Source organism: Bos taurus, chromosome 5 (assembly GCF_002263795.3).
Source record: "Bos taurus isolate L1 Dominette 01449 registration number 42190680 breed Hereford chromosome 5, ARS-UCD2.0, whole genome shotgun sequence".
Classification (NCBI taxonomy): Eukaryota; Metazoa; Chordata; class Mammalia; order Artiodactyla; family Bovidae; genus Bos; species Bos taurus.
Genome location: NC_037332.1, coordinates 28091993 through 28118477, shown reverse-complemented (window position 1 = coordinate 28118477; position 26485 = coordinate 28091993). Strand labels below are relative to the sequence as shown.

Sequence of the window (26485 nt, the reverse complement as noted above, 5' to 3'; positions counted from 1 at the left end):
AAGTGAAGAAAAGATGAACTATGGCATGGAAATAAGACATTTAAATCATCAATTTCTTACATTCCAAACATCCTAGTCATTGTTAAGCTTCATTCCAGTAGACAGCTGACATGTATGCCCTGAAATTCCTAGTTAATTTTTCTGTGTAATCTGAGGCCATGCCCTCAAATCAAAAACATCCCAGAGCTGTTCTCCCAAGCAGACACCTAGATCTAAAGTAGTATTTTTAGTTAGCTGTGATGTGACTGCCTGAAAAGGACCAGAAGCTTCTTCCTGGTTTGTTGATAGGAAACATTTTGAAAACAGGACCCATCTCATAACCTAGCTGAATCCCTGGAGATAGTAGAGCCACAGGTCCTGATGCATCAATGAAACCCTTCAATCCAGGAAAATTAAGACTGGGGAAGAGCCAGGGTGGCTACTCTCAGGATGTCTCCTTAGGGAATTGGCCAGATCAGGGCTAGATACCAGAGGTACAAGGCGAAATGGGACAGGTTCATCTTTTCCCTTCTGTGTTGATTGCAGTGGACTCTTTTGCCAAGAGTGGAACAAAGAATTAAAGAATAATAGATATACTGTTTACTTTTTAGTTTGTATTTTTTTCAGGATCCTGATTCCTGAGTGTCCCTGGGTGTCGGAATTTGTCATTATCTTTCCATCACTTCTTATCACTTTCCTATCAGTTAAGAATAGTCAGGTATTATTATATACTATATGAGGTCTAATATAGTATATAATATTTCCTCATGCAGTCCATAGTATTTTCTACTAGGCTGTAGCTTTTGAGAGGGCAGGGACCATGTCATATGTCTTGTTCACCATTGTATCCATATCACTTAGCACACAACAAGTATTTGGTGATCTTTTGTCAAATAAAAATCAGACCTCTTTCCTAATATGTAGACCTAATATACTAGGCAGTGTCAACACCTAATATTTTGCTAATAAAAATCATGGATCCAGTCCACGGAAGCTTGCTGTGAGAAGGGAGGCAGATTTTATTTTCTGTATTTTATGATGCTTTGACATGCTAGGAGCCTTGCTGGCTGCAGAGAGCTGCCCCTCCCAGTACTAGTTTAATTCCTGGAGATAGCGAACAACTTGCTCTTTCATGTGCAGATCAGCCAATCCAAGACCTTTATCCCCAGCCTCCTTTCATCTAATTCACACACCAGCCAATATTTCCCCAGCCCTAAATCCACTGTGTGGATCACAACAAACTATGGAAAATTCTTAAAGAGATGGGAATACCAGACCACCTGACCTGCCTCCTGAGAAATCTGTATGCAAGTCAAGAAGCAACAAGTAGAACTGGACATGGAACAACAGACTGGTTCCAGTTAGGAAAAGGAGTACCTCAAGGCTGCATATTGTCACCCTGCTTATTTAACTTCTATGCAGAGTACATCATGCAAAATGCCAGGCTGGATGAAGCACAAGCTGGAATCAAGATTGCTGGGAGAAATATCAATAACCTCAGATATGCAGATGACACCACCCTTATGGCAGAAAGTGAAGAAGAACTAAAGAGCCTCTTGATGAAAGTGAAAGCAGAGTGAAAAAGTTGGCTTAAAACTAGACATTCAGAAAACTAAGATCATGGCATCTGGTCCCATCACTTTATGGCAAATAGATGGGGAAACAATGGAAACAGTGAGAGACTTTATTTTTGGGGGCTCCAAAATCACTGCAGGTGGTGACCACAGCCATGAAATTAAAAGACACTTGCTCCTTGGAAGAAAAGCTGTGACCAACCTAGACAGCATATTAAAAAGCAGAGACATTATTTTGCCACCAAAAGTCTGTCTAGTCAAAGCTATGGTTTTTCCAGTAGTCATGGATGGATGTGAGATTTGAACTATAAAGAAAGCTGAGCACCGAAGAATTGATGCTTTTGAACTGTGGATATTGGAGAAGACTCTTGAGAGACCCTTGGACTGCAAGGAGATCCAACCAATCCATCCTAAAGGAAATCAACTCTGAATATTCATTGGAAGGACTGATGCTGAAGCTGAAACTCCCGTACTTTGGCCACCTGAAGAACTGACTCATTGAGAAAGACCCTAATGCTAGAAAAGATTGAAGGCAGGAGGAGAAGGGGACTACAGAGGATAAGATAGTTGGATGGCATCACCAACTTGATGGACATGAGTTTGAGTAAGCTCGGGGAGTTGGTGATGGACAGGGAGGCCTGGCTTGCTGCAGTCCATGGGGTTGCAAGGAGTTGGACATGACTGAGCAACTGAACTGAAATCACTCCAGAGCCAGGACTTAGAGGACCATTTCTATAGCCCAAAGCCTGTCTGAAATTATTCAAACTGTCCAATTTTAAACTTGTTCCAGAGTGTCTGCTCTGCAGTGACAATATACATCCATGTCAGTATACAGCCTTGACAGTATACTCCTTTCCCAATTTTGAAGTAGTCCGTTGTTCCATGTCCGGTTCCAACAGTTGCTTCTTGACCTGCGTACAGATTTTTCAGGAGACAGGTAAGGTGGTCTGATTCCCATCTCTTTAAGAATTTTCCACAGTTTGTTGTACTCCACACAGTCAAAAGCTTTAGCATAGTCTCTTAGTAAAGCAGAAGTAGATGTTTTCTGGAATTCTCTTGCTTTCTCTATGATCCAACAAATGTTGGCAATTTGATCTCTGGTTCCTCTGCCTTTTCTAAACCCAGCTTGTACATCTGGAAGTTCTTGGCTCACATACTGTTGAAGTCTAGCTTGAAGGATTTTGTGCATAACCTTGCTAGCATGTGAAATAAGCGCACTTGCGTGGTAGTTTGAACGTTCTTTGGCATTTCTTTAATCTGGGAAACTTAAATCCATTGTAAGGCTTTCTGAATTTACTTCTCTTACATACTTCTAATAAGAGTGAAATATAGAATTATAATCAGGGGCATTCAGATGTTTTAAGTTCAGGAGCAGGATGGATGTCACTGGGATACATAGTCATACATTTATTTAAAATGAAAAATGAAGTCATACTTTTACCAATGAAAATAAGTCTGATTTGGCCAATTGTTTTGATAGTGGGGACTGGTTTTGCTAATTAGATCATATGATGGGCATTTTTTAAATTAAATGAACTAAATCTGTGGCTTTAAAGATTTAATGAAAACATCTCTAAAGCATGTGGTAAGATCATTTTATTAAAAGATTAATGTTGGCATTGATGTATAGAAATTGACAATGCTTTGATTACTCCAACCTTTTCTGTTAGGTCAAGTAAAGTTCCTTTAAAAGAATAACCCCTGTAAGAGGTACTGATATGATTATTAGTAAATAATAATTAAAGCCTTTTTGATACCATCAGAAATCAGGAAATGGAATATTCTAACAAGTGGGTAACAAGTCCTTTGGCAGGTTGGGTGGTTTTTTAGTTCTTTGCTTTCAACAATATTGAAAGAGGACTTGATTTAATTGTCAGCTGATAGATGATTAAAATAAATTTTGCTGATAGCTTACTATGTAATTTTGGCATATAACTTGGAAGGAGTTCAAAGAATTGAGTGACATTACTGTAACAGTGTTCTTCTGTTCCAAGATACCATTTATATGAATAAAGTTTCTCAGCACTTAAAATCTACTCTTAGAAAGGGGAGGGGGGCTTCTGTTGAGCCATGTATGATTCTAATAATAAGTTATACTATCTACAAATATTTAAACACCAAAACACCAGTTGGGGGAAAGAATAGCTCATTCATCTCATTGAGATACATTTTAATAAAATTTTAAACTTAGTAATTACTTATAAAACAGAGAATATTTGTGATCAGTTGTATTAATGAGAATTGTAATAAAAGCACAATCCAGGAGAATTTTTTTAATTTCTTAGAGGCTCATGGTCACGGGAAATTGGTTTTAAGTATAGGTTATACTTTCTTGTTGCAGAAAAGTATTGAAAGGGGGTCAATACAATGCATTAAAGCATAAAGATACACATTAGCACAAAATTCTCTAGGGAACATGGAATGGCAGTATGAGCTGAAAGAGAAAAATGAAAATTTTCTAAGTGATAAATATGAGTTTGACTTGAAAATGTCAATTCTGGGAACTTACAAATAGTTAAACTTCTGATGAAAAAAGAATTGCAAAAAAAATGGAGTAGAAGGGGACAGATACCATTTTCAGCAGAACTGGAAAACCACTATTGGCATAGTTCTTAACCTGCATTGAAAGAGTAGTAAGTGGCCACTTCCAAATGTCTCCTTTTGCCAAGTGTGGCATAGAAGCTAACCTGGTAGATTAAAAGCACACTCCACGTGAGGTCATAGTAATGAAAAATAGACGCCCAGTGTCTATTTCCCAGTGGATTTGCTACACAAAGCATGAGATAAAACATCGTTTCAGTGCGTAGGTGAACAGCGCATGGAACTTATGAATGGTTAACAGGTCAAAGACAGGTGTATCTCAAGGTTATGGGGCAAGAAGTGAGTGGTGATGGGTGTTGAAGGGCAGTAGAAATTCAACATCCGAAAGTGCTTTCTGGAAACACCTGTGTTCTGATTAACAGGAATGCAAGGATGGGGCCAGACTGGGGAAGCTAACAGCCTTTGTTCAGCTTCTATGGGGTCCCTTCCTGTCTCATGCCTGCCTCTCTTGTCTCTCTCTCTCTCTCCTCCTGCCCTTACAGTCACTGCTCAGCATTCCAGGCTCCCCATTCCTCTCCCGCCACAACAGCAAGAGCAGCATCTTCAGCTTCAGGGGGCCCGGGCGGTTCCGGGACCCGGGCTCGGAGAATGAGTTTGCAGACGACGAGCACAGCACGGTGGAGGAGAGCGAGGGCCGCCGGGACTCGCTCTTCATCCCCATCCGGGCGCGCGAGCGCCGCAGCAGCTACAGTGGCTACAGCGGCTACAGCCAGGGCAGCCGCTCTTCGCGCATCTTCCCCAGCCTGCGGCGCAGCGTCAAGCGCAACAGCACAGTGGACTGCAATGGCGTGGTGTCCCTCATCGGCGGCCCCGGCTCCCACATCAGCGGGCGTCTCCTGCCAGAGGTGAAAATAGATAAGGCAGCTACTGATGACAGTGTAAGGAAGTAAAACCGGTAGACCGCGGCTAGGCATGGCAGTCTCTCCCGCTCCCTCTCTTCTCTCCTTTGCTCCGCCCATCCCACTCGGTCCCACTTGCTCTCCAGCTCCCGTCTGGACTCGCGTCTCTACCGCCTACCGCTTCTGTTTTCTCCCTCAAGATTTGTTTCTTTCTTCAGCCCTCCTCCTTCACTCACCCTCTTTTCCCTTGTACTTTATTCCTTGCTCCATTCCCCATCCCCACCCCCATCTTCCTTTCTTGTTTCTGACTCTTGCCCTTCCCCCATCAGCCCTTTATTTTATCGAAGTTTCTTTCTCTCCATCTTTGCACTTCTCTGTCTGCCTCTCTTCCCATCCCACCCCCACCTGCTTTGACTGAATGCCTCTGGCCAGCGGATCCTGCCCAGATGGAATGAGAAGGGCCTCTGCCACCACCAATGACCAAGTCTAAGCGGGTTTGAAACTACCATTGCTTCTCCCCCCACTACGTCCTGCCTCCTCATAGGGAAACAGCTTGGAATTTAAAGCTCTTTTATTTCTATTAAAAAAAAAAAAGTTCAAATATATCTTTGAACAGTTTTCTTAGTCTCCTCTACAAGAATGAGATGTGATTTTTCCAAAGAGGCATGTGCATGTGTGATGCTGAGGGTAGGAAGTGGGCACTGGGAGAGCCAGGCAAAGAGGTGAAGGAAACTGGTGGGGAGCTGGACATTTACTAAGGGGACTGAGGTAAATCAGAGGGGAAGGTAGGTGGTTGGGGCAAGAACACATGGTACATGGGGGAGGAAGGAACAGGGAATTGAAAGATGAATTTTAAATGTAATCAAATGTCAGGCTCTGGAGAAGTGACATATAATAGCTTCACTTCACAAAATCACTTGGCTAGGGGTTAGGATAATGGCACCCCTCTTTGGGAAAAGCCATGTCTTAACATTTCTTTAGATTCTAAGCTGTTTATACCTTTTTTCTAGCTTTAAATTCTTATAACCTTAATGATCCTGATCCTTTCTACCTCTGACTCCTTAGCTTTCTTCAGTCCCTCCTTAGCTGGTCTGAGCTTAAGATAGCATGTTGGTCTGTTTTGTTCTAACACTTCAGTTTCCTCTAACACCGCATGAAGATAGCCAACCCTTTAATTAGCATGATGCATGTGTGGAGGAAAACTGGGCGATCAAGGATGGAATTATTCAGAATGACCTGTTATTTAGCACTTTGGGACAGTTGTTTGACTATCCTAGGACAGCTGTTGACTGTCCTAAATTCAAAAGACAGGATGTTTGATGTTGTCCTTTCTCTTCCTACTCTTTTATTTAAAAGCAAAATATTTTCCCCCTTACATTTAGATGGTTCTTTACAAGCTACAATTTACTTTTACATGCCTTATTTGTTCTAAGTAAAAATTCCATAAGGCTAAAAAAAAAAAAAAATTCCATAAGGCTGATAAAGTGGAGCTGTTTTTGAGATGGGGAAACAGGCTCAGTGAAAGTGTATTCCTTGGGGTTACACAACTCATCACTGAAAAACCTTTCAGAAACCTGAGTCTTCGATTTCTCAGTTAATTTTAATGTCGTCTCTACCTAGGCACATGACCATTGCTCTTCTTGAGAACTGTTTGTTTCAGATCAGGTGTAATAAGAACAATAATAATAACATAGTAGGTCCAAAGTCCCCCGCTAAACCAGATAGTTGGCCAAAATATATGTTATGAATGACTATCTTTACTTTAAATATAACTTTTGATTTTCACTAATTCTATGTCTAGATATAAATTTTGGGCTCCACAATTAGATAGAAAATGATTTTCTCTGAAAAAATAAGAGACGAAATCACTGGAGAATGACAGGTAGATCAGCGTGGACAGTACAGTTGGGACAGTTCAAATAATGAGAACCACAGTAAAATCTGATATCCTACCAGTTTTAAAAAATATTTAAGTCAAATAATATATCTTGCTTTTTCTTTGAAGAGAAAGTATTAGAAAAGGTGTCCAGGAAGAAGGAGCTTGAACTTCAGCTTAAAGGCAGATAAGCAGGTTTGCAGGTTTTGTTTTTGTTTTTTTAGCAGCTTCTGTTATATTGTGTGGGAGAAAAATGTGAGAGGCAGTTGAGCAGATGGCTGTGGCGAGTACGGCTGTCTGCATTGCCTTACCCTGCGGCCGATGGAACACTGCTTTTGGGATTTTGGGGGGTCCTGCACACTCAGCACCCTATAAGCACTTAGGAGATTTCTTTGCAGTGGTCCTGAGTGATGATGCTGACAGACTTGAGCATTCCCAAGGTCAGGAGATCAGATCCCAAAGTGGCAGGAAGATGAGGAAGGCAGGACTATATTATTCTCAAGGGCTTCATAACTAGGAAAAACTGTTTCGTTGGAAGCCGTAAGGAAGCACCTCCTAGTAGTTAGTGGTGTGGAAAAATACCTAAGTTACACGAATAAGCCAAAAAGACAAACCAAAACAAAAGCAGAATGCGTATCATTTGTGTGGTATGTCATCTCTGTAAAGACAGACTGCATAGGGAAAAGGGTGACTGACTACAAGTTAACAGTATTGGGAGGGGAAATTACTAGTGGGTTTTTTCCTTTCTTGCACTTTGTTGTTCTTTTTAGTTTGCTACAGTGGACCTCATCCTTATAGCTACCATATATTGGGTTCTAACTACACTATGCTCAGCAGTTTATACATATGTTCTCATTTAGCCTCCTCATTTAGTAGGTGGTTTTATCCAGTTAACAGAGATTGGGAAACTTGTGGAAATGGTACCAAGGTCTTTCTGATCCAAGAGAACTTCCTGACTGCTTATTTTGGAAGTAGGAAAACAGTCATTTATCTTAGAAGGAATTAATATATTCATGATGTTACACCCAGCCTGGGCCAAATGAGCAATTATTATACCCCTTTGGGCTAGAAGATAGTGATTCTCACTGTCAAAACATTTTGGATGCGTCTGCAGCTACGGATTAACTTGTCTTCGCCTGAACCATCAGAATGCTTCCAGTTACGTACTCATGCTTTATGGACTGGTATAGGAGCCGTGGATGGTCCACAGTTGGTCTCACACAGCATGAACGCTTGAGCTGTGCCACATATGTAGTTTTTATTTAGGCTCAAATGAAGAAATACAATATTCTTAATGAAAAAAGACACCCAGACGTCACCTCATTAGAATCTCATCAAAAATATTTCACATCTTCATTCATTATTCAGTTGTGGTTGAGTGGTGATGATTTCTTGATAGTTTTATGAGAATTTTTGCTTTTGCTTTTTGCTGAAACGCAGGATAAGGGGACTTTTCCCATGTCTTCAGCTCTGAGCTGGAAAATCATTGCTCTTCCCTTGTAAAGAAGTGGGTGCTCCTGACTGTCCAAAACACACATGACTCAGAAGCCATGCTGCAGATGTAGAAGTATTATCTCATTTCATGCTCACAGCACCTGCCCTCTGAGTTAGATCCTACTACTGTGTGCATTTTACTAGGAGGAAACCAAGGCTTAGAGAAATAAAGTCACTTGTCCAAGGTTGCATAGTAAGCAGTATAGTTAGGATTGGAATCCAGACAATCTAACTGCACGGCGTTAGCCACTAACTATTATACTATGCTAACTATGAAGCCTGGGTTCTTCATGATCCTGAAAAATTAGCATCTCTAAACCTTATCTGTAAAAAAAAAAAAAAAGTGAGATAAAAGGACCTTTGTTAGACAGCTATTTGAACATTAAATAACATTTATAAAATCTGAAGCATATTACTTGGCCCATTCTTGGTATTCAGAAATTAAATTTCTATTCCTTTACATGTGCATTTTTGGTCTTTTTAACCGGAAAAGTAGACAGTTTGATTTCTGCTGAATTGCTTGACTTGGAGAGAGTCAGATTTCTTCTAAGATTCTAAAGATCTTTTGAGAAGGAGAAATTTTTGTACAGTTGTTTTGAAGCAGAATACATACCACAAAAATTTTAGCAAGGCTTGAACTGGAGATAAATGACTAGGTTCTAAGGCCCCTTCTAAAATACTGTAAATTTTAGTCCCAAGAAAGGTGACTGGCTGATAAATTTCCAGTTACATATTTCCATGTGAAATCAGTTTAGAATCAATAACAAGTTGAGATTCCTTGGGTAGATCTGTGGAAATGTGGTCAAAACCAGACATCGGCAGATATGGTAGAATATCTCTTTGAGAAGGGCAGCTACAATTTAGGAGGTTGGAAGTCAGTGGCTAAATGCTTAATAAACTTTGCATTTGAATTAAGAGAAATGGAAAAAATTTGTACTGGGTTTAAAGTAATTAAGGTTCTCAATTGCTTCCTCTGTTACTCTTTAGGGGCTGAATTTTTAAAAGGCAGAGGCTCCTGACTTTTAAAAGTTGTTAGTTTTCCTCCTCTCTCCCCAACAAAATGAAACAAAAATACACACCTTCATCTGCCCACCCCCCTCCCGCCCCAAAATGACCTAAAACAAATCAGGCAGGGGAGAAAATGAGTATGTGATCTTTCCTCTGGTCCCTGGGTCTCAGCATGCTTGGAGGAAGACACCTTCGCTGCACGTCCAAGGTGATGAGAATTGGGCAGCTGAGCCAATAGCAGAGACATACCTCACCGAATCCTAAGCAGATTCTAGATGGAAGGTGACGATGAAGCTGCTGTACCTGGGGAAAAGTCTGCTCCAGGTTTTCTTCCCTTCAGTTGGCCGTGGTCTGACACAAGAAGCGACAGCCAGCATTACTGTTAGGAAAGTAAAATGGTGCAGATGCTTAGACAGTTTGGCGGCTCCTCCAAAAGGTAGACATAGAGTTACCACATGACCCAGGAATTCTACTCCTAGGTATATACCCAGGAAAATTTCAAACATGTGTTCACACAAAAATTTATACATAAGTATTCTTAAAATCTTTATTCATAATAGCCAAAAAGTAGAAACAATTCAAGTACCTACTAGCTGATGAATGGAGAAACAAAATGTGATACAATGGAATCCCTATAATGGCATCTCATTCAGCCAACATGAATTGATACATTCTACAGTATGAATAAACCTTGAAAAATTATGCTAGGTGAGAGGAGCTAGGCACATACCATATTATTGCATTTATGTGAAATGTCTGGAAAAGGCAGATCCATACAACAAAGCAGATTGTTGGTTCCTAGAGGCTGGGTAGAGGCAGGGGTTGGGATTGACTGCAGACAGGTGGTGGTGTTTGGTATGATGAAAACGTCCTGGCATTAAATAGTGGTGACAGCCTTGTGAGTCCACCCGTGTGTGCTGAGTCTCCTCAGTAGTGTTCGACTCTTTGAGACCCTGTGAACTGTAGCCCACCAGGCTCCCCTGTCCATGAGGTTCTCCAGGCAATAATACTGGAGTGAGTTGCCATGCCCTCCTCCAGGGAATCTTCCCAACTCAGGGATTAAACCCATATCTCTTATGTCTCCTGCATTGGCAGGTGGATTCTTTACCCTAGCACCACCTGGGAAGCCCATCTGCATTGTAAATATACTAAAAGCTACTGAGTCATTTACTTTATAATGCTTCAAATGGTGAGTTTTATGTTATATACATTTTATCTTAAGTTTTTCTAATTGGAAAAAAACAAACAGAAACACTGGCCCAGTATCTGGACTTTCAGTCCCAGCTTTCACACCCTCACCTGGGGAGCAGGGACTGCCACAGGGACCCGCCCATCTTGGTATATCCTATGTACCCTGATCTCAGTGGATTAAATTGTCTTAGTAGTAGAGATGCATTTTTCTGTGGATACTATCTTCGCTCCCAACTGGTGCTTAGCACTCTTAGGTAGTGTTCCTCATAGGCTTTTTTACATTATATCATTTTGGGCTGTTAACAGTGATGAATATGTTTGCTCTGTCTCCATTAATCAGTGTGATCTGCTGAGTACTAAGAAATGCATACACAAATGGACAATGAACAGACTATATATAAAAATAGAATTTTCACCTGCAGCCTGCCCAAGGTCTATTTACCTACAATAATTAATCAATTTGTCTGCAATAAACAAGGGCTTCCCAGGTGGCACAGTGGTAAAGAATCTGCCTGCCAATGCAGGGGATGCAGGAGACACCGGTAGGATCCCTGGGTGGGGAAGATCCCCTGGAGGAGGAAATGGCAACCCACTCAAGTATTCTTGCCTGGAGAGTTCCATGGACAAAGGAATTGGAGGGCTGCAGTCCACGAAGTCTCAAAGAGGCATACACGACACACACAATAATAACACAACACATACAATAAATAATGAAGAAACCAGCCTGCTATAAACCAAACTTTCAGAAAGCCAGATTGCTATCTCTAGTGACGGTCCAGGGAGCTAAACAGTAACTTCTGTAACAATCAGCCCAAAGCAGCCAGGGCTTGATTACTAGATTAATAACTGACAACTTCCATAATTTTTGTCCCTGTTTCCAATTTAGGACTGCCCAGAGAAAGCCAAATAGGCACCCCTAGCCAATCACGTAGGCTGCCCTGCTGCTGCTTAGCTTGCCTGCAGCCTCCCACCAGCAGCCTTGAATCAGGCACACCTAAAGCCTTTTGGTTTTTTCCTACTCCTATTCAAGACTTTACTACTCCTCTGCCTGCCTTTGAATTTCTGCCATAACATGCATGATGTGACCTAACTCCCTCACTACATCAAACTCAGAATAAATAACCTTTGATTTTCTTATTTAGTTGATCTTTATTTCCTCAATACAGATAACATCTTATACAAATTTATGCAGTCTGCATTCCATCTTCCTTCTCAAAGGAACTCCACTGCATAATCAGTATTTCTGTAGCACACTTGGTAATTGGCACCCAAGAATTACCAAAGATGTAGGTAAAAAGGAGATGGAGGAGGCACTCTCTGATCAGTTGAGAATTGTTCCAGAAACTCCTCTTTACTATAAGATTTCCCAAAAAGTACCCTCATACCTCATTCTAGGCAAGCTCTCTTCCCCCAAACCACCATTTCTGATTTGTATCATCATAGGTTAGTTTTCTTGCATTTTTGCAGGCCCATATGCAAATAAAATCAGATCAGATCAGATCAGTCGCTCAGTCGTGTCTGACTCTTTGCGACCCCATGAATTGCAGCACGCCAGGCCTCCCTGTCCATCACCTACTCCCGGAGTTCACTCAGACTCATGTCCATCGAGTCAGTGATGCCATCCAGCCATCTCATCCTCTGTTGTCCCCTTCTCCTCCTGCCCCCAATACCTCCCAGCATCAGGGTCTTTTCCAATGAGTCAACTCTTCGCATGAGGTGGCCAAAGTACTGGAGTTTCAGCTTTAGCATCATTCCTTCCAAAGAACACCCAGGGCTGATCTCCTTTAGAATGGACTGGTTGGATCTCCTTGCAGTCCAAGGGACTCTCAAGAGTCTTCTCCAACACCACAGTTCAAACGCATCAATTCTTCGGCGCTCAGCTTTCTTCACAGTCCAACTCTCACATCCATACATGACCACAGGAAAAACCATAGCCTTGACTAGACGAACCTTTGTTGGCAAAGTAATGTGTCTGCTTTTGAATATGCTGTCTAGGTTGGTCATAACTTTCCTTCCAAGGAGTAAGCATCTTTTAATTTCATGGCTGCAGTCACCATCTGCAGTGATTTTGGAGCCCAGAAAAATAAAGTCTGACACTCTTTCCACTGTTTCCCCATCTATTTCCCATGAAGTGGTGGGACCAGATGCCATGATCTTTGTTTTCTGAATGTTGAGCTTTAAGCCAACTTTTTCACTCTCCACTTTCACTTTCATCAAGAGGCTTTTGAGTTCCTCTTCACTTTCTGCCATAAGGGTGGTGTCATCTGCATATCTGAGGTTATTGATGTTTCTCCCGGCAGTCTTGATTCCAACTTGTGTTTCTCCCAGTCCAGCGTTTCTCATGATGTACTCTGCATAGAAGTTAAATAAACAGGGTGACAATATACAGCCTTGACGAACTCCTTTTCCTATTTGGAACCAGTCTGTTGTTCCATGTCCAGTTCTAACTGTTGCTTCCTGACCTGCATACAGATTTCTCAAGAGGCAGATCAGGTGGTCTGGTATTCCCATCTCTTTCAGAATTTTCCACAGTTTATTGTGATCCACACAGTCAAAGGCTTTGGCATAGTCAATAAAGCAGAAATAGATGTTTTTCTGGAACTCTCTTGCTTTTTCCATGATCCAGTGGATGTTGGCAATTTGATCTCTGGTTCCTCTGCCTTTTCTAAAACCAGCTTGAACATCAGGAAGTTCACAGTTCACATATTGCTGAAGCCTGGCTTGGAGAATTTTGAGCATTACTTTACTAGCGTGTGAGATGAGTGCAATTGTGCACTAGTTTGAGCATTCTTTGGCATTGCCTTTCTTTGGGATTGGGTGTAGCTTTTATTTGGCTTGTTTCACTCAACAGAATGTTTGGATGTACATGTTGTTTTGTGTATCAGTAGTTCCTTCTTTGTTACTGATGAGTGGTATTTTATTGTATAAATATACCCCAGTTTGTTTATCCGTGTTCCTGTTGTTGGACATTCACATTATTTCCAGCTGTGGTAGTATGGCTTGCTGAGAGCATTTTTGTACAGCTGTCTTTGTAAATAAGTGTCTTTGTCTATATTGAATAAATACCTCAGAATGAAATTCCTGGGTCATATCGTAAATATATGTTTAACTTTGTTTATATAAGAAACTACCAAACAAGTGTTCCAAGATAGTTACACCATTTTTTGTACTCCCACCAACAATGTGTTAGAGTTCCAGTTGCTCCGTATTCCTAGCCCATAATTAATGTTGATTTTAGAATTTTAGTGGATATAAAATGTTGTTAAGATTTTTAAAATTATTTATTTCTTTTTGGCTGTGCCGGGTCTTTGTTGCTGCGCGCAGGCTTTCTCTAGTTGTGACGAGTGGTGGCTTCTCATTGCAGCGCGTGGGCTCTGGGCGCCCACTCGGTAATTGTGTCACACGGGCTCAGTGGTTGCAGCTCATAGGCTTAGCTGTTCTGCAGCACGTGGGATCTTCCCGGACCAGGGATCGAACCCGTGTTCCCTGCATTAGTAGGCAGATTCTTAATCACTGGACCACCGGGGAAGTCCCTTTTTAAAAATGTGTTTATTTATTTATTATGATTTTAATTTACATTTCTTTGATGAAAATGATGCAGTTATCTCTTCATATGCTTATTGGCTTCACATTACTCTTTTCTTGTTAATTGTTTATTCACATCTTTTGCCCATTTTCAGTTGCACTGTTTATCTTTTGTGGATTTTTTTAGTTTTTTGTATGTTGGGGATGCAAGTCCTTTATTAGGTAGGTCAATTTTTAATTTTAATGAAGTACAATGTATCAGTTAGTTTTCTTCCACGATGTTTTTTTTGCATCCTATCCAAGAAATCTTTGCTGATCCCCAAGAACATGAAGATGTTTTTCTTGTATAAGATTTATCGTTCTGAGTTTTACATTTAGGTCTTTGATTCAACTCAAATTAATTAATTTCAAATTACTATTGTAAAAGGTATAATTAAAATTTTTATTTTCAATTATTTGTTTCCAGAATATAGAAATACAATTGATTTTTGCATATTGACCTTATAGCTCATGACCTTGATAAATTAGTGTATTGATTCTGTTAGCTTTGGAGGGTTTTTTGTTTTAGGGTTTTGATTTTGGGGTTTGTTTGTTTGTTAAATTCCATAGTTTTTCCTACATGTACAATATTTTCTGTGAATAGCAGCAACTGCAGTCTTTATGTTTTTAATTTATTTTTCTTGCTTTATTACACTAGCTAAGACTTTAGATACAAAATTGGATAGAATTGATAAAAGCATACATCCTACCTTGTCTCCAGTATTAGAGGAAAAGGATTTTATGTTTCACTGAGAAGTATAATGTTGGCTATAGATCTCATAAATGTTCTTTGTCAGATTGGAACTGCTACATTGTTATTCATGGCTTGCTAAGAAATTTTATTTTTATGCAGAAGTGTTGAATTTTGTTAAGTGTTCTTTTTTCTGCATCAGTAAGATGATTATATGGTTTTTCTCCTTTATTCTGTTAATATGATGAATAACACTGACTTTTTCCCTAGTATTAAATTAACTTTGCTTTCCTGAATAAGCCCTGATGGTCATTATATAGTATCCTTTGTGTATATTGTTGGATTCTATTTATTCATATTTGTTAAGAATTTCACATTTCTGTTTATGGGAGATTTTGGTCTCTAATTTTCTTGTAATATTCTTGTCAGATTTAGTATCAGGGTTATGTTAGCCGTATAAAACAAGGTGACAAGCCTTCTCTTAACCTTTGTTTTCTGAAAGAATTTGTGTAAAATTGGTATTATTTCTTCCATCCGTAACATTTGGTGGAATTCACTTGTGGAGGCCTGTCTGGGTCTAGAGTTCTCTTAGTGATAAGATTTTTTTTTATTATTTTGTAAATTAATATGGGCTATTTAGATTTTTTATTTCTTCTTATGTCAGTTTTTATAAGTTGTGTTTGGATATGTTTGTCCATTTCATTTAAGATGAAACAGCATAAAATTGTTCATAATGTGTCCTTTTTATTTTAATAATTACTATAGGATTTATAGTAATATCTGCTTTTTTCATTCCTAAAAATTATAATTTGCATTTTCTCTATTTTTTCCTTGATCAGTCTTGCCAGGGGAATTATCAGTTTTATTAATCTTTTTTTTTTTTCTTCCCCCACCCCTAATCTTTTTAAAGAACCAATATTTGACCTTTTTTTTTAATTGTATGTTGTTTGGCCATTTACTAATTCATAGATTTCCATTCTTACTGCTATTTCCTTTCATCTACTAACCTAGATGAAAGGTAAATAAGATGAAACCCTACTTACCTAGGGTTTAATTTGATCTTCTTTTACTAGTTTCTTTAGGTGGAAGCTTAGAGCATTGATTTTATATCTTTTTTATTTTTTAATATAAACATTTAAAGCTGAAAACTTTTCTCTTAACAGTTTCATTAGTTTTATCCCATAAATCTTGATGTATTATGTTTTCATTATCATCAGTTAAAATATTTTTTTAGTTTCCCTGTGATCATCTTTTTGATTCATGGATCTTTAGAAGACTATTGTTTAATTTGCAAATATGTTGGAATTTTCTGGATATCTTATTGTTACCAAGATTTTTGGTGGAGCCATTTGTTTGGATCTATGCTAAATACTGACTCAATGGACATGAGTCTGAGTGAACTCCGGGAGTTGGTGATGGACAGGGAGGCCTGGCGTGCTGCGATTCACGGGGTCGCAAAGAGTCGGACACGACTGAGCGACTGATCTGATCTGATCTTGCCTTTGTAAAAAAATAATTAATGAATTTCTCTTTTGACCCTCTAAAGTTCCCTAAATATGGGCTTTGAGATATTCATTTCTTGGCATCTTCTTTCATTTGTTTCTTTTTTGAACTTAAGTGATGTACAGTGTGTATTATAGTTCTACAACACATTATGGATTATGGGACAAATTTTAATATTTCAAAGTTGTCTTCACATAGTCCTGCTGTAGTTTACTTTTGTTTTACATAGAAAGATATAAATAATACCTGTCCCATCTTAATATTAAGTTTGGAGGTTAATTTTTCTTTAATTTTTGTGGATATTTTTAACCCAAGCTAAAAATTGTTTTCTTTTGAATAGGTATCAACAAATGATAACCTGATAATTTGACCAGGTCTTTTTAGATACCGTTTTCACTAAGTTTGTTTTTTAGAGTTGATGTTATTAAAGTCTGAAGAATTTATGTATTCTTATATCCAGCGTGCCCAGAAAACAGTAAGCTGCATTAGTACCAAAGCCATATTAAATGCAGTTTCATCATCTTTGATGAACCAGCCAGTCCACTAGGTTTTACAGTGCCTTGGAGGTCAGCATTATGAAATCTGGCTACTGTAGATTTGCACAAGGACAGTTCAGTAAAAATATAGAGTCAATAGGTGTTAGAAATAAGAATGTCCACTGTATTGGGACTTTCTGTGTTCATTTTTAGATGATTATCACTCTTAAACTGTAGTAGTTTAATCTCATTTAAAGTGTCATGAATATCAGGCTGGGAATTGTAGCAAAAAGTGATTTCTCAAAGAAATATACATTATCATGAACTGAGGTAATAGTTAACAAGTCATTCTTAAAAATGCAGATGTTTGTATAGTATTGCATATAGGAATTCCCAAGGAAACCGGTTCTTTTTCTTTTCCATTTCTTCTGTGGCTCAGCCAAACAAACAAAATAGAACAAATAAAACCCTAAGGTGAACCAAATCTCTGAATCTGAAACTGTCTGATAAAATACTACAATGGGATAAAGATACAGTCTGCCAGGAGCTTTCTTCAGTATGGTTCTTAAAATCTAAATATATATAAGAATAAAAAGACTTTCTGATGTAGCTCTCCAAAGACACTTGTTTTGTTTTCAGAACACTCTGGCACTAATTAGACAAATAATTCTCTAGCTTCGTACAAACATATGTCTTCCCTATGAGGGACGGTGACTGTCTCTGCCCTCTTCCCTTCACATGGAAGGAGCCCCCAAGTTTATTATGGATGACGTGTTACAGTGGACAACATGGTTACTAGAAAGCTGGGTTTTAAGCCACCCTATTGGAGAAGGAAATGGCAACCCACTCCAGTGTTCTTGCCTGGAGAATCCCAGGGACGGGGGAGTCTGGTGGCTGCCGTCTATGGGGTCACACAGAGTCGGACACGACTAAAGTGACTTAGCAGTAGCAGTAAGCCACCCTATTAAGTCTAATATGGTGTAGAATATTCAGGTTGGCACAAAGAACACAATCGAGAGACGTTAAGAAACCCTTTCCTGTAATCTGCCGTACCAGCATTGCCGAGGGTGGAGTGTGTGGAAAATACTTTAACAATCTGATGGTATTTTCTGCCCTTTTTATTGGTTGGGAATTTGAACATTGCAGATTAGCTCATAAAATAAAAATGTAAAAAGGCAAGGTACACCTATATGAGGCAATGTCTTTCATTAAGATAGCAAAACCTACCATACTTGTTTCTAGTGGCTTGGAGGATATCTGGGGTAGACCTTCCACTTGCTAATGTTCAATGAGGCCCAGGTTTGACATTTGAAAGTGACAGTCTGGTAGAGTGACGGTGTTCCTATACACGGAGGAGACAGTATCTGTAATATTCAGTGTGCTCAGGGACTTGGCCCTTCATGAAATTTCAAGTACAGGTGAATTTGACTTTTTTCATCATATGGTCCAATTCTATCCAAATGCTGTAGAGAATAGACGAGGACAGGAAAACCTCAGGGTCTACTTCTGATGGCATTGCCCCAGGGAATCTGGTCTTTCTACTCCGTGCTTAGATTGAGCAGGTGAAGTATGTGGGTCCCAGCCAGGCTCTTGCGTTCATCGTAGATTTTATACACACCTAAACAACTTGGTCTTGTCCTCTCTGGAACGAAGGATGACCCCTGGCCAATTTGTGTCATTCTACCTCTTGAAGTAAATAGGACTGTAGGATTAGAATAAAAAGCTCTAATGAAGAGCGTATGTTCTTGTTCCTCTGGACTATGTCCAGTAAGGTATATCCTTAACATTTACAAGTCTTCACTCACCCAACTTCCTGTTTGTTTTCTTTTTTTTTAAGGCTACAACTGAGGTGGAAATTAAGAAGAAAGGCCCTGGATCTCTCTTAGTTTCTATGGACCAACTGGCTTCCTATGGACGAAAGGACAGGATCAACAGTATATTGAGTGTTGTTACAAATACACTGGTGGAAGGTATGTGCCCTGTGATGTTGGTCCAAGCTGCTGGGATATAAATATGTAGTGTGTGTAATATGAATATAGTCCCTTGGTCTGAGTTTTGGTTGGAAAAACTGTCTCTGAGCTTTAGGAATAGAGTCTGTTGGTTATAGAAACTAGCATCCCAAATCTGCATGCAGAGAATCCAGTAAGGACTTCAAAGCTGCTGCCAGCACTGTGCACAGATAGGTAAGAAGTACAAAGGAACAACGTAAGAGTGAGCCAGAGGATGTTGGGAAGGCTCTGTAATTGTCACAGGTGAGGAACAGATGAGCTGATGTGAAACAGAGAGGAGCGTACACTGAAGAACTGTCATGACATGAAATGACGGAAGCCCCTCGTGCCCCCGACCACCAGACGCGCCTTCCCTGTTTCCTTTGTAGCTACTTACAAAGCTTTTTTCCTTAAGGACAAATGCACTGTGCATTTTGATTATACCTAATTCTGCCTCTCTTTAAACACCCCCACATATCCATAAATACACTGGGCATGTGAACAAGTAAGCCAAAACCCCCCTTACGTTGGCACTTGGTGCCCCAGGGAAGAGCGGCCACTGTTGAACCATAGCGTGTCTGCAGCAGCGTGGCTGTCAGAGCCTGGACTTCATGTCAGGGGCTCCTCCACACCGAAGCCTGACTTGCTGAGAGGCAACTAAGCATTTCCTATTACCCCGAAGTCCCCCAGCACAGGTCCACTTTCGGTCCAGTCATGGTCTGTATGCCAGGCTCTTCTGGATTTCTTTGATGGTAGATTCAGTGACTAGATTTTTTTTCTCACAGGATTCTGGTTGACTCCAAATGCTGCTTCTTCGTTTGATTCATGTTATTTTAGCTGATTTGTCACTTGATAGACCCACACTGTTCCTGACTGCAGTTCTTTAGAGTCCACACTCCCAGGCTACCCCATAATATTTAGAGTCCCTGAGATAAGGAGACTCATATTATTCTGGTGTTCCTGGAACAATTTTTTTATTTTTTTTGAGTCATTTAAGCGAAATACCACTTCTGGTCTGTGCGTGTTTGGGGGAGGGTATATGTGTGGGTGTGGGTGTGTTGGGCAGGCATCTGTGGTGCAGGGAGAATCCCTAGAAACGAACCTCAAGCTCCCCTGGACTGGTCACATCTGCACACATAGGCAAGGAGTTAGACTAAACCTAGGCTGGTCTTGAGAGTGTATCAAGTAAAAGGAACACTGAATTAACTGCTTTCAGCTCCTGATTTCTTTAATTCTCATTGAGGTCATCGTCTGATAGAACATCTTTAAACTTTATACTTTGAGATAACAGGTAAATAATTGCAAATCATAAGAATTCCAAGATAAGATATATTATTAAATAGCTTAAGAACCTTGGCTAATTTTGTTCTTCATTTGGAGAGCAAGACAAGGTTTCTCTGACTATCTATGGCAGTTGAGAAAGAAAAGCTAACAACCTCCACCAGGCGTATTTTATTCCTGGTGAAAACATCAGAGCAGGAGAACTATCCATGCAGTACAACAGTGATCTATTGATTACCTCAGGGGCCTGGCACAGGGCGTGGCAAAAGCGGATGCTCAAAAGATGTGTACTGAGCTGAATTTTGTTGTGCTTGAAGCTGGGGAGGAGCACTGGGGCTGCAGGAGTCCTTTTGGGGGCCTTAGCGCCTGTGCCGCCTTTCCCTCCAATTCCCTCTCCTAATATTTGATTTTCTTTGCTAAAGCTGATGAGACAGAGCTGCTGTAAGCAAAGAACAGTGGTTGGCTGGAGCTGAATGATATGAGAAAGAATTAATGGACGTTAAGAAAGATCTATTCCTATTTAACCACTGCTCCCTCTGTATTTAATGATTGCTGCAACAAGGAAAGCCAGCATTGAATGAATAATCGTTTCTTCTTTTCAGACCTTCAGTTAGGAAACTGACATCATTTTAGTCCAAAAAAGCAGACTTCTTAAATAATGGTTTAGAAACCACAGTGGAGAATTCCAGAATACTGTAAATAATGGGGTAATCCTGCCTGCTCTGACCACCCCCCCCCCATCCTATTGCAAACATGCTCACCAGGATCCAGTAAACTCAGTGGAATTCACTGTCAGCAGAGCCATAACTTTGGGGGATATTTCAGACAAGGCATGGGATATTGGCAGAGAGTGATGCAGTCTTACTTCTCAAACAGTAGCTGCGGGAGGGAGTTGAAGTAAAAATGAGGAAGTGATGGTGCTTAGCATTATTGATTCTCAGGTTAAGCAGCTTCAAAAGTGTCAGTGCAATTGCTTACCAGGTATCTTCCTTTCCAACCGTGGCTGTCAGCTCTGTGAGGGTGGCGACTCTTGTTCACCAGATGTATTCCCAGTGTCTGGCCCATTGTTGAAGTGAGCTGGGAAAGGCCCTTGCCTCCAGAAACCTCCTGGTCTGCTGAGGCTGCCATCTTGGAGGAATCCTGAGGCCTCTCTCTGCAAACAGTCCCCAGTGCCCTCAAGGTTGGGAAGATTACAGTCACCTCTCTGAAAATGTTCAGGAACAAACTAAAAGAAGCTCCACAAACTTTTGGACATCTCTCTCCATAGGTTAACACATTTCTCCAGACCACAGTCTTCCACTGTTCCAGGCATGTGGGGCCAATAACAGTTTGCAGAGTTGCAAGGCACTTCCTAAACCTCCTTATTCCCCTAGTCGATCTTTTCTAGCTCCTAGAGCTCCACAGCTTTACTTAGTCTCTGTGAAACAGAAAAGATTATCCCAGCGATCTTCTGGTCTCTGTAAATGGGAGGAGGAGATGCCTAGTATCCCTTTCTGGTGCCCTATAGGGTAGGGAAACCCACCCCGCCCTTTGCTGTCTGGGGAGGACTTGGAGCCTAGTTCATTGTAAAACATTACAACTGTATCAACTGTTAGAAACGTGAACAGTCACCGCTTCAACCTCCACCTGCGGTAAACAGCAGACACTTGGAGAAAGGAGGAGATTAAAAAAGGAACGGAACCAAATTTCCAAATATGTACTATAAGAATTTATGGAAATAAGAGAACCTTTTCAATTTTCTTTTTTGGGATAAAACTAAATTTACCTTGGGAAGGGAGGGAGTTCTGTGAGGAAGAAGCCAAAGCAAATTTTCTTCACAGACTTCCTTTCCCACGCAGACTCCCACGTGGCGCTTACTGTGGCCCTTAAATCTGAAAAACCAAGGCAACCTATTTTCTTAGCAACCAGGGAGCCAATCAGAAGCCCAACCAAAGCACCCCATCTAAAATAAAGCCATCACCATGGGCACCTTCCAGCTGGTTGGAAATGGGGGAAGTAGACTGATACAAAGCAGCCATCTTGTTCTTGGTGAAATGTTGGGAAATTTTTTTCTGTTCCCCAAATGATTTGATTTCATTAGTGGATTTGAGTAGGTCTAGGGCAGTAGGAGACACAGTTGTATCCAACCCCACAAAACCAAGACCTGGCCTCTAAGGACTATCATGCTGCCGAGTTTTCAGAGTTATACCTCTTAAAGAACATCCTTCCAGATCAAGGTTCTTGAACTTTAGTAATGCTATCTATTATATTTTGTGTTTAATTTGAAAGGATCTCACACCTAGATTTGGAGAAGGCAATGGCACCCCACTCCAGTACTCTTGCCTGGAAAATCCCATGGATGGAGGAGCCTGGTAGGCTGTAGTCCATGTGGTCGCTAGGAGTCAGACACGACTGACTGACTTCACTTTCACTTTTCACTTTCATGCATTGGAGAAGGAAATGGCAACCCACTCCAGTGTTCTTGCCTGGAGAATCCCAGGGACAGGGGAGCCTGGTGGGCTGCCGTCTATGGGGTCGCACAGAGTCGGACACGACTGAAGTGACTTAGCAGCAGCAGCAGCAGCAGCAAACCTAGATTGTTGTAGCAGAATGGCTCTCTGTGTTTGATCATCCTTTCCCATCTTCGCATTGTAAAACTGCCTTCAAGCTCATTGCATCCAGTGATTCTCAGTCTGGTTTTATCAGAGTCGTAGGAACCTGAGGCAGCACCTCAGGGGGGAAGATTTGGATTACACTGGACTCCAAGCTCCTCTTCCTGCCTCAGCTAGAGCAGCTCCTGGTTTGTCTGTTTTATGTATTGGAGGTCAAATAAGAACTTGTTTGGAAACAACGGGTTCTGCTTTTAAAAGAGTAACAGACTAAAGAGACAGAGAAGAGAAGACCAGAGAATAAGAAAAAGGAAAAAAGAAAGAGGTCAAGGGAAGGGAAGAGGAAGAAGATAGAGAAGGGAAGGGCGAGAGTGGAAATGGGTAAAAGAGCAAGAGAAGGAGAGAGGGAGGAGAGATGACAAAGAGGAGGGAAGGAGCAGAGAGGAACGGACACGGTTTCTGCTCCTGACAGCACTGCGAACTCCCGCAGCCTCAAGAGCAGAAGAGAGCCCACATGGTGGCTTGATTAATGCAGGTTCTGCTGTAAAGAAAGTGTGTAACAGTAGCAAATACTTCCATAGCACCACTTGCTACACACTAGGGTGTTCTGAGGCACTTTATATGTATTTTAGCTCATTTAATTCCCACAGAAAATTGAAGTAATTTACTCAAGGCCCACAGTTAGCAATTGTCTGAGCTGATTGCACCCACATATGTCTGGCTTCAGAGTATTCTGCTTCTCTGATAATAGTTTAATGATACAATGTGTATCCACCGTTTATTGAGGAGTTACCTTATGCCAGGCCGTGTGCTGTCTGTTGTCAACCGCTTAGTGCGTAAGTGATGGAGGAGAATTAAGGACTCCTTTAGTCCTGTAGCTTAGAAGTCAGTGCCCTTTCAGATGACGCAACAGGGGCTTAGAGAAGTCAGCACTACCTTGCCTGAGATCGTACAGTTGTGCATGTTAAAGCCAGCTGAACCAGGGCTGCCACGCTCCCGAAACGGGTGTGTTGAGTTTTGTTTATAACTAGATCATTGTACAGGGACGTGACCTGGGGCTGATCAGCCTTCTTTTTGCCTTCAAGAGAAGGAAAACTGAGGGAAGCTCTCAGGAGAGTTAGCACTCCCCAGCCACCTTCCTTCTCGTGTCGATAACAGTGAGACCAGCCAAGCCTAACCCTTTCGTTTCCTTCCCAAGACTGAGGGGCTCCCTTTGTTCTTGACTCACTACAGAGCTGGAAGAGTCTCAGAGGAAGTGCCCGCCATGCTGGTATAAATTTGCCAACACTTTCCTCATCTGGGAGTGTCACCCCTACTGGATAAAGCTGAAGGAGATCGTGAACTTGATTGTTATGGACCCTTTCGTGGACCTGGCCATCACCATCTGCATCGTCCTGAACACCCTCTTTATGGCAATGGAGCACCATCCTATGACGCCACAGTTTGAACACGTCTTGGCTGTAGGAAATCTGGTAAGATGGAGCACAGCCTCCGGATTTCACCATCTGAACAGGTTTTGCCTGTGGGTAATATTTTTTTTCTGATACTGAGAACTGGAGTTTAGTCAAAAAGAAAGTAATAGTTAATTGGAAGACAAATGCTCCCACATATGCCGCAGCCCCAGCCGCTTCTGCTAGCTGTTGTGATCCCTTGGCTGTTTTCTCTTTCTGCAGAACTTTGAAGACGTCATTTAGGAGCTCTTGGCAGGCATCCAACCCCGGTGACAGAATGGGAGGCATGGTGCAGTGGGTTGGTTTCAGCAACCTCAGCCAAGGACTTGCGGATGTCTTTCTCTCTCTGCTTCTCACTTTAATTCTGTATGACTCCAGCAAATCACTACCCCTTTCACCTTCAGTAACAACCACCAAATAGGGGAGGTCTTTTAGTATGTTACATGTAATGATAAATTTTCCCACACTGTCATGTCTTCATTATTCATATGGGGACTATCTACAGGAAATTTTAAATTCTACGCTGGTCTCCCCACCCAGTCCAACTTCTGAGCTATCAGCCAGTTTCTAACCATTAGTTGATCTGTGCCAAATTTATTTTAATGTTGGCACAAGTCATAAATTTAATTTATATTATTTAGACGATAAGTATGCAGTTTTTAAAAAAAATAGATTATACAGTGTATTCAGAAGTCAAGTAGTTGTGATTTGGGGATTATCTTCTTTAGTATAAAAATCAGAAGTTGATTAAATTTTGATAGTAAAAAATTAATTGGAAAGAATCCTCTAGGTCATCTGGCCTCACTATTCCTTAGAAATTGCACCATAGGCATACCATTCTAGTTGTTACCATGTAATTTGTGCATGATCACTGCTTGGTAATTGTTTCTCTCTCTCCCTCTCTCTCTTTCTCTCATACACACACAAAGTTTCTACCTTAAGTCTTAATACTCTATCAGTGCATTATAATAGTGATATCATTTTGACTTCTAATTCTAGAATACATACATGGCAAAAGGGATCCCTTATCTGGTTAGTTGTCACAGCTGATTGTATTCCCTAGTACATATCCAGGATGCTGCTGTAATCTTTCTGATGTCCGTGACTGAGTCAGTGATGCACGTCCAGCCCACCACTGTGATGGGCAGTTCAGTGAAATACCTGTAGTCTTGAAGCAGGACACCCCTATAGACTACCCAGGACATCTGTTAACCTGCTCTGAAAGGTGCCCGAGGGTCAGCTCACTGTGTGATTGACTGACTTCTGGGGCTTGGCCATCAAGCAGCATTTTGGAGCCAATCAACAGCATCATATAGATACACTCTTTATGTTATTGCCCAATGGTTATGTAATGAGAGATATTACTTGATCAACTTTGTTATTGATAGTGGTGGGGTATTTTCTATAGTTTTTTTTTTTTCTAAAGTCTTTGCTTTTACTTGCTTTTGGCAGAATTGGTCCTTGATTTTCAAGGGATTTTGAGAGGCCTTTTCACTTACTACCAACAGAATTGCCTCAGACTGGGCCAGAAAATAACATCATTTTTTCCTTCTTGAAAACCTAGAGATTTAGGGTCACACCGAAATTAGAGTTGTGAGCATTCAGACAACTTTGCTCAGAATCATCAATGAAGGAAAGGGAGAAAGGAGAAGGTCAACAGCTGATGTTCAGGGAGCCAAGCTAACCAGTCCAAGCTCTAAAATGGGAGAGCACTCCAGGGGCAGAGTCTTCAAGGGAGAAGTGATGTATGAGGAGCAGTGGAGGCGGAGAGCAATGAATGGTCCAGGATACTTTGGACTCAGAGGAAGGGAGAGATATCAGGAAGGGTATCTAGACTGAGGGCATTGGGTAACAAAGGGGGAAATGGGGATGACTGAACAAGGAACAGGGTGGAGTTTAAAATCAGGAGCTCTGGTTTGGACGTATTTAGTCAGTTCAGTCGCTCAGTCATGTCTAACTCCTTGGGACCCTATGAACTGCAGCACGCCAGGCCTCCCTGTCCATCACCAACTCCCGGAGTCTACCCAAACTCATGTCCATTGTGTCAGTGATGCCATCCAACCATCTCATCCTCTGTCGTACTCTTCTTCTCCTGCCGTCAATCTTTCCCAACATCAGGTGGCCAGAGTACTGGAGTTTCAGCTTCAACATCAGTCCTTCCAGTGAACACCCAGGACTGATCTCCTTTAGGATGGACTGGTTGGATCTCGAGTCTTCTCCAACACCACAGTTCAAAAGCATCAATTCTTTGGTGCTCAGCTTTCTTTATAGTCCATCTCTCACATCCATACATGACTACTGGAAAAACCATAGCCTTGACTAGACACACCTTTGATGACAAAGTAATATCTCTGCTTTTTAATATGCTGTCTAGGTTGCTC

General features: G+C 41.0%; 1 protein-coding gene across 4 annotated transcripts in view; it reads left to right on the top strand.

Moving 5' to 3' along the window:
• SCN8A (sodium voltage-gated channel alpha subunit 8) overlaps nt 1-26485 on the top strand; it is a 198001-nt gene that overhangs the window by 129388 nt on the left and 42128 nt on the right. For 3 of the 4 annotated variants that reach the window (XM_024991947.2, XM_059886568.1, NM_001193102.1), the window contains 3 exons: nt 4637-4999; nt 18634-18766; nt 23887-24125. In XM_024991947.2, coding sequence (XP_024847715.2) covers nt 4637-4999; nt 18634-18766; nt 23887-24125 — 735 coding nt within the window. Of the gene's footprint in view, nt 1-4636; nt 5033-18633; nt 18767-23886; nt 24126-26485 lie in introns of all 4 variants that reach the window. The other variant, XM_059886569.1, reaches the window with a different exon arrangement.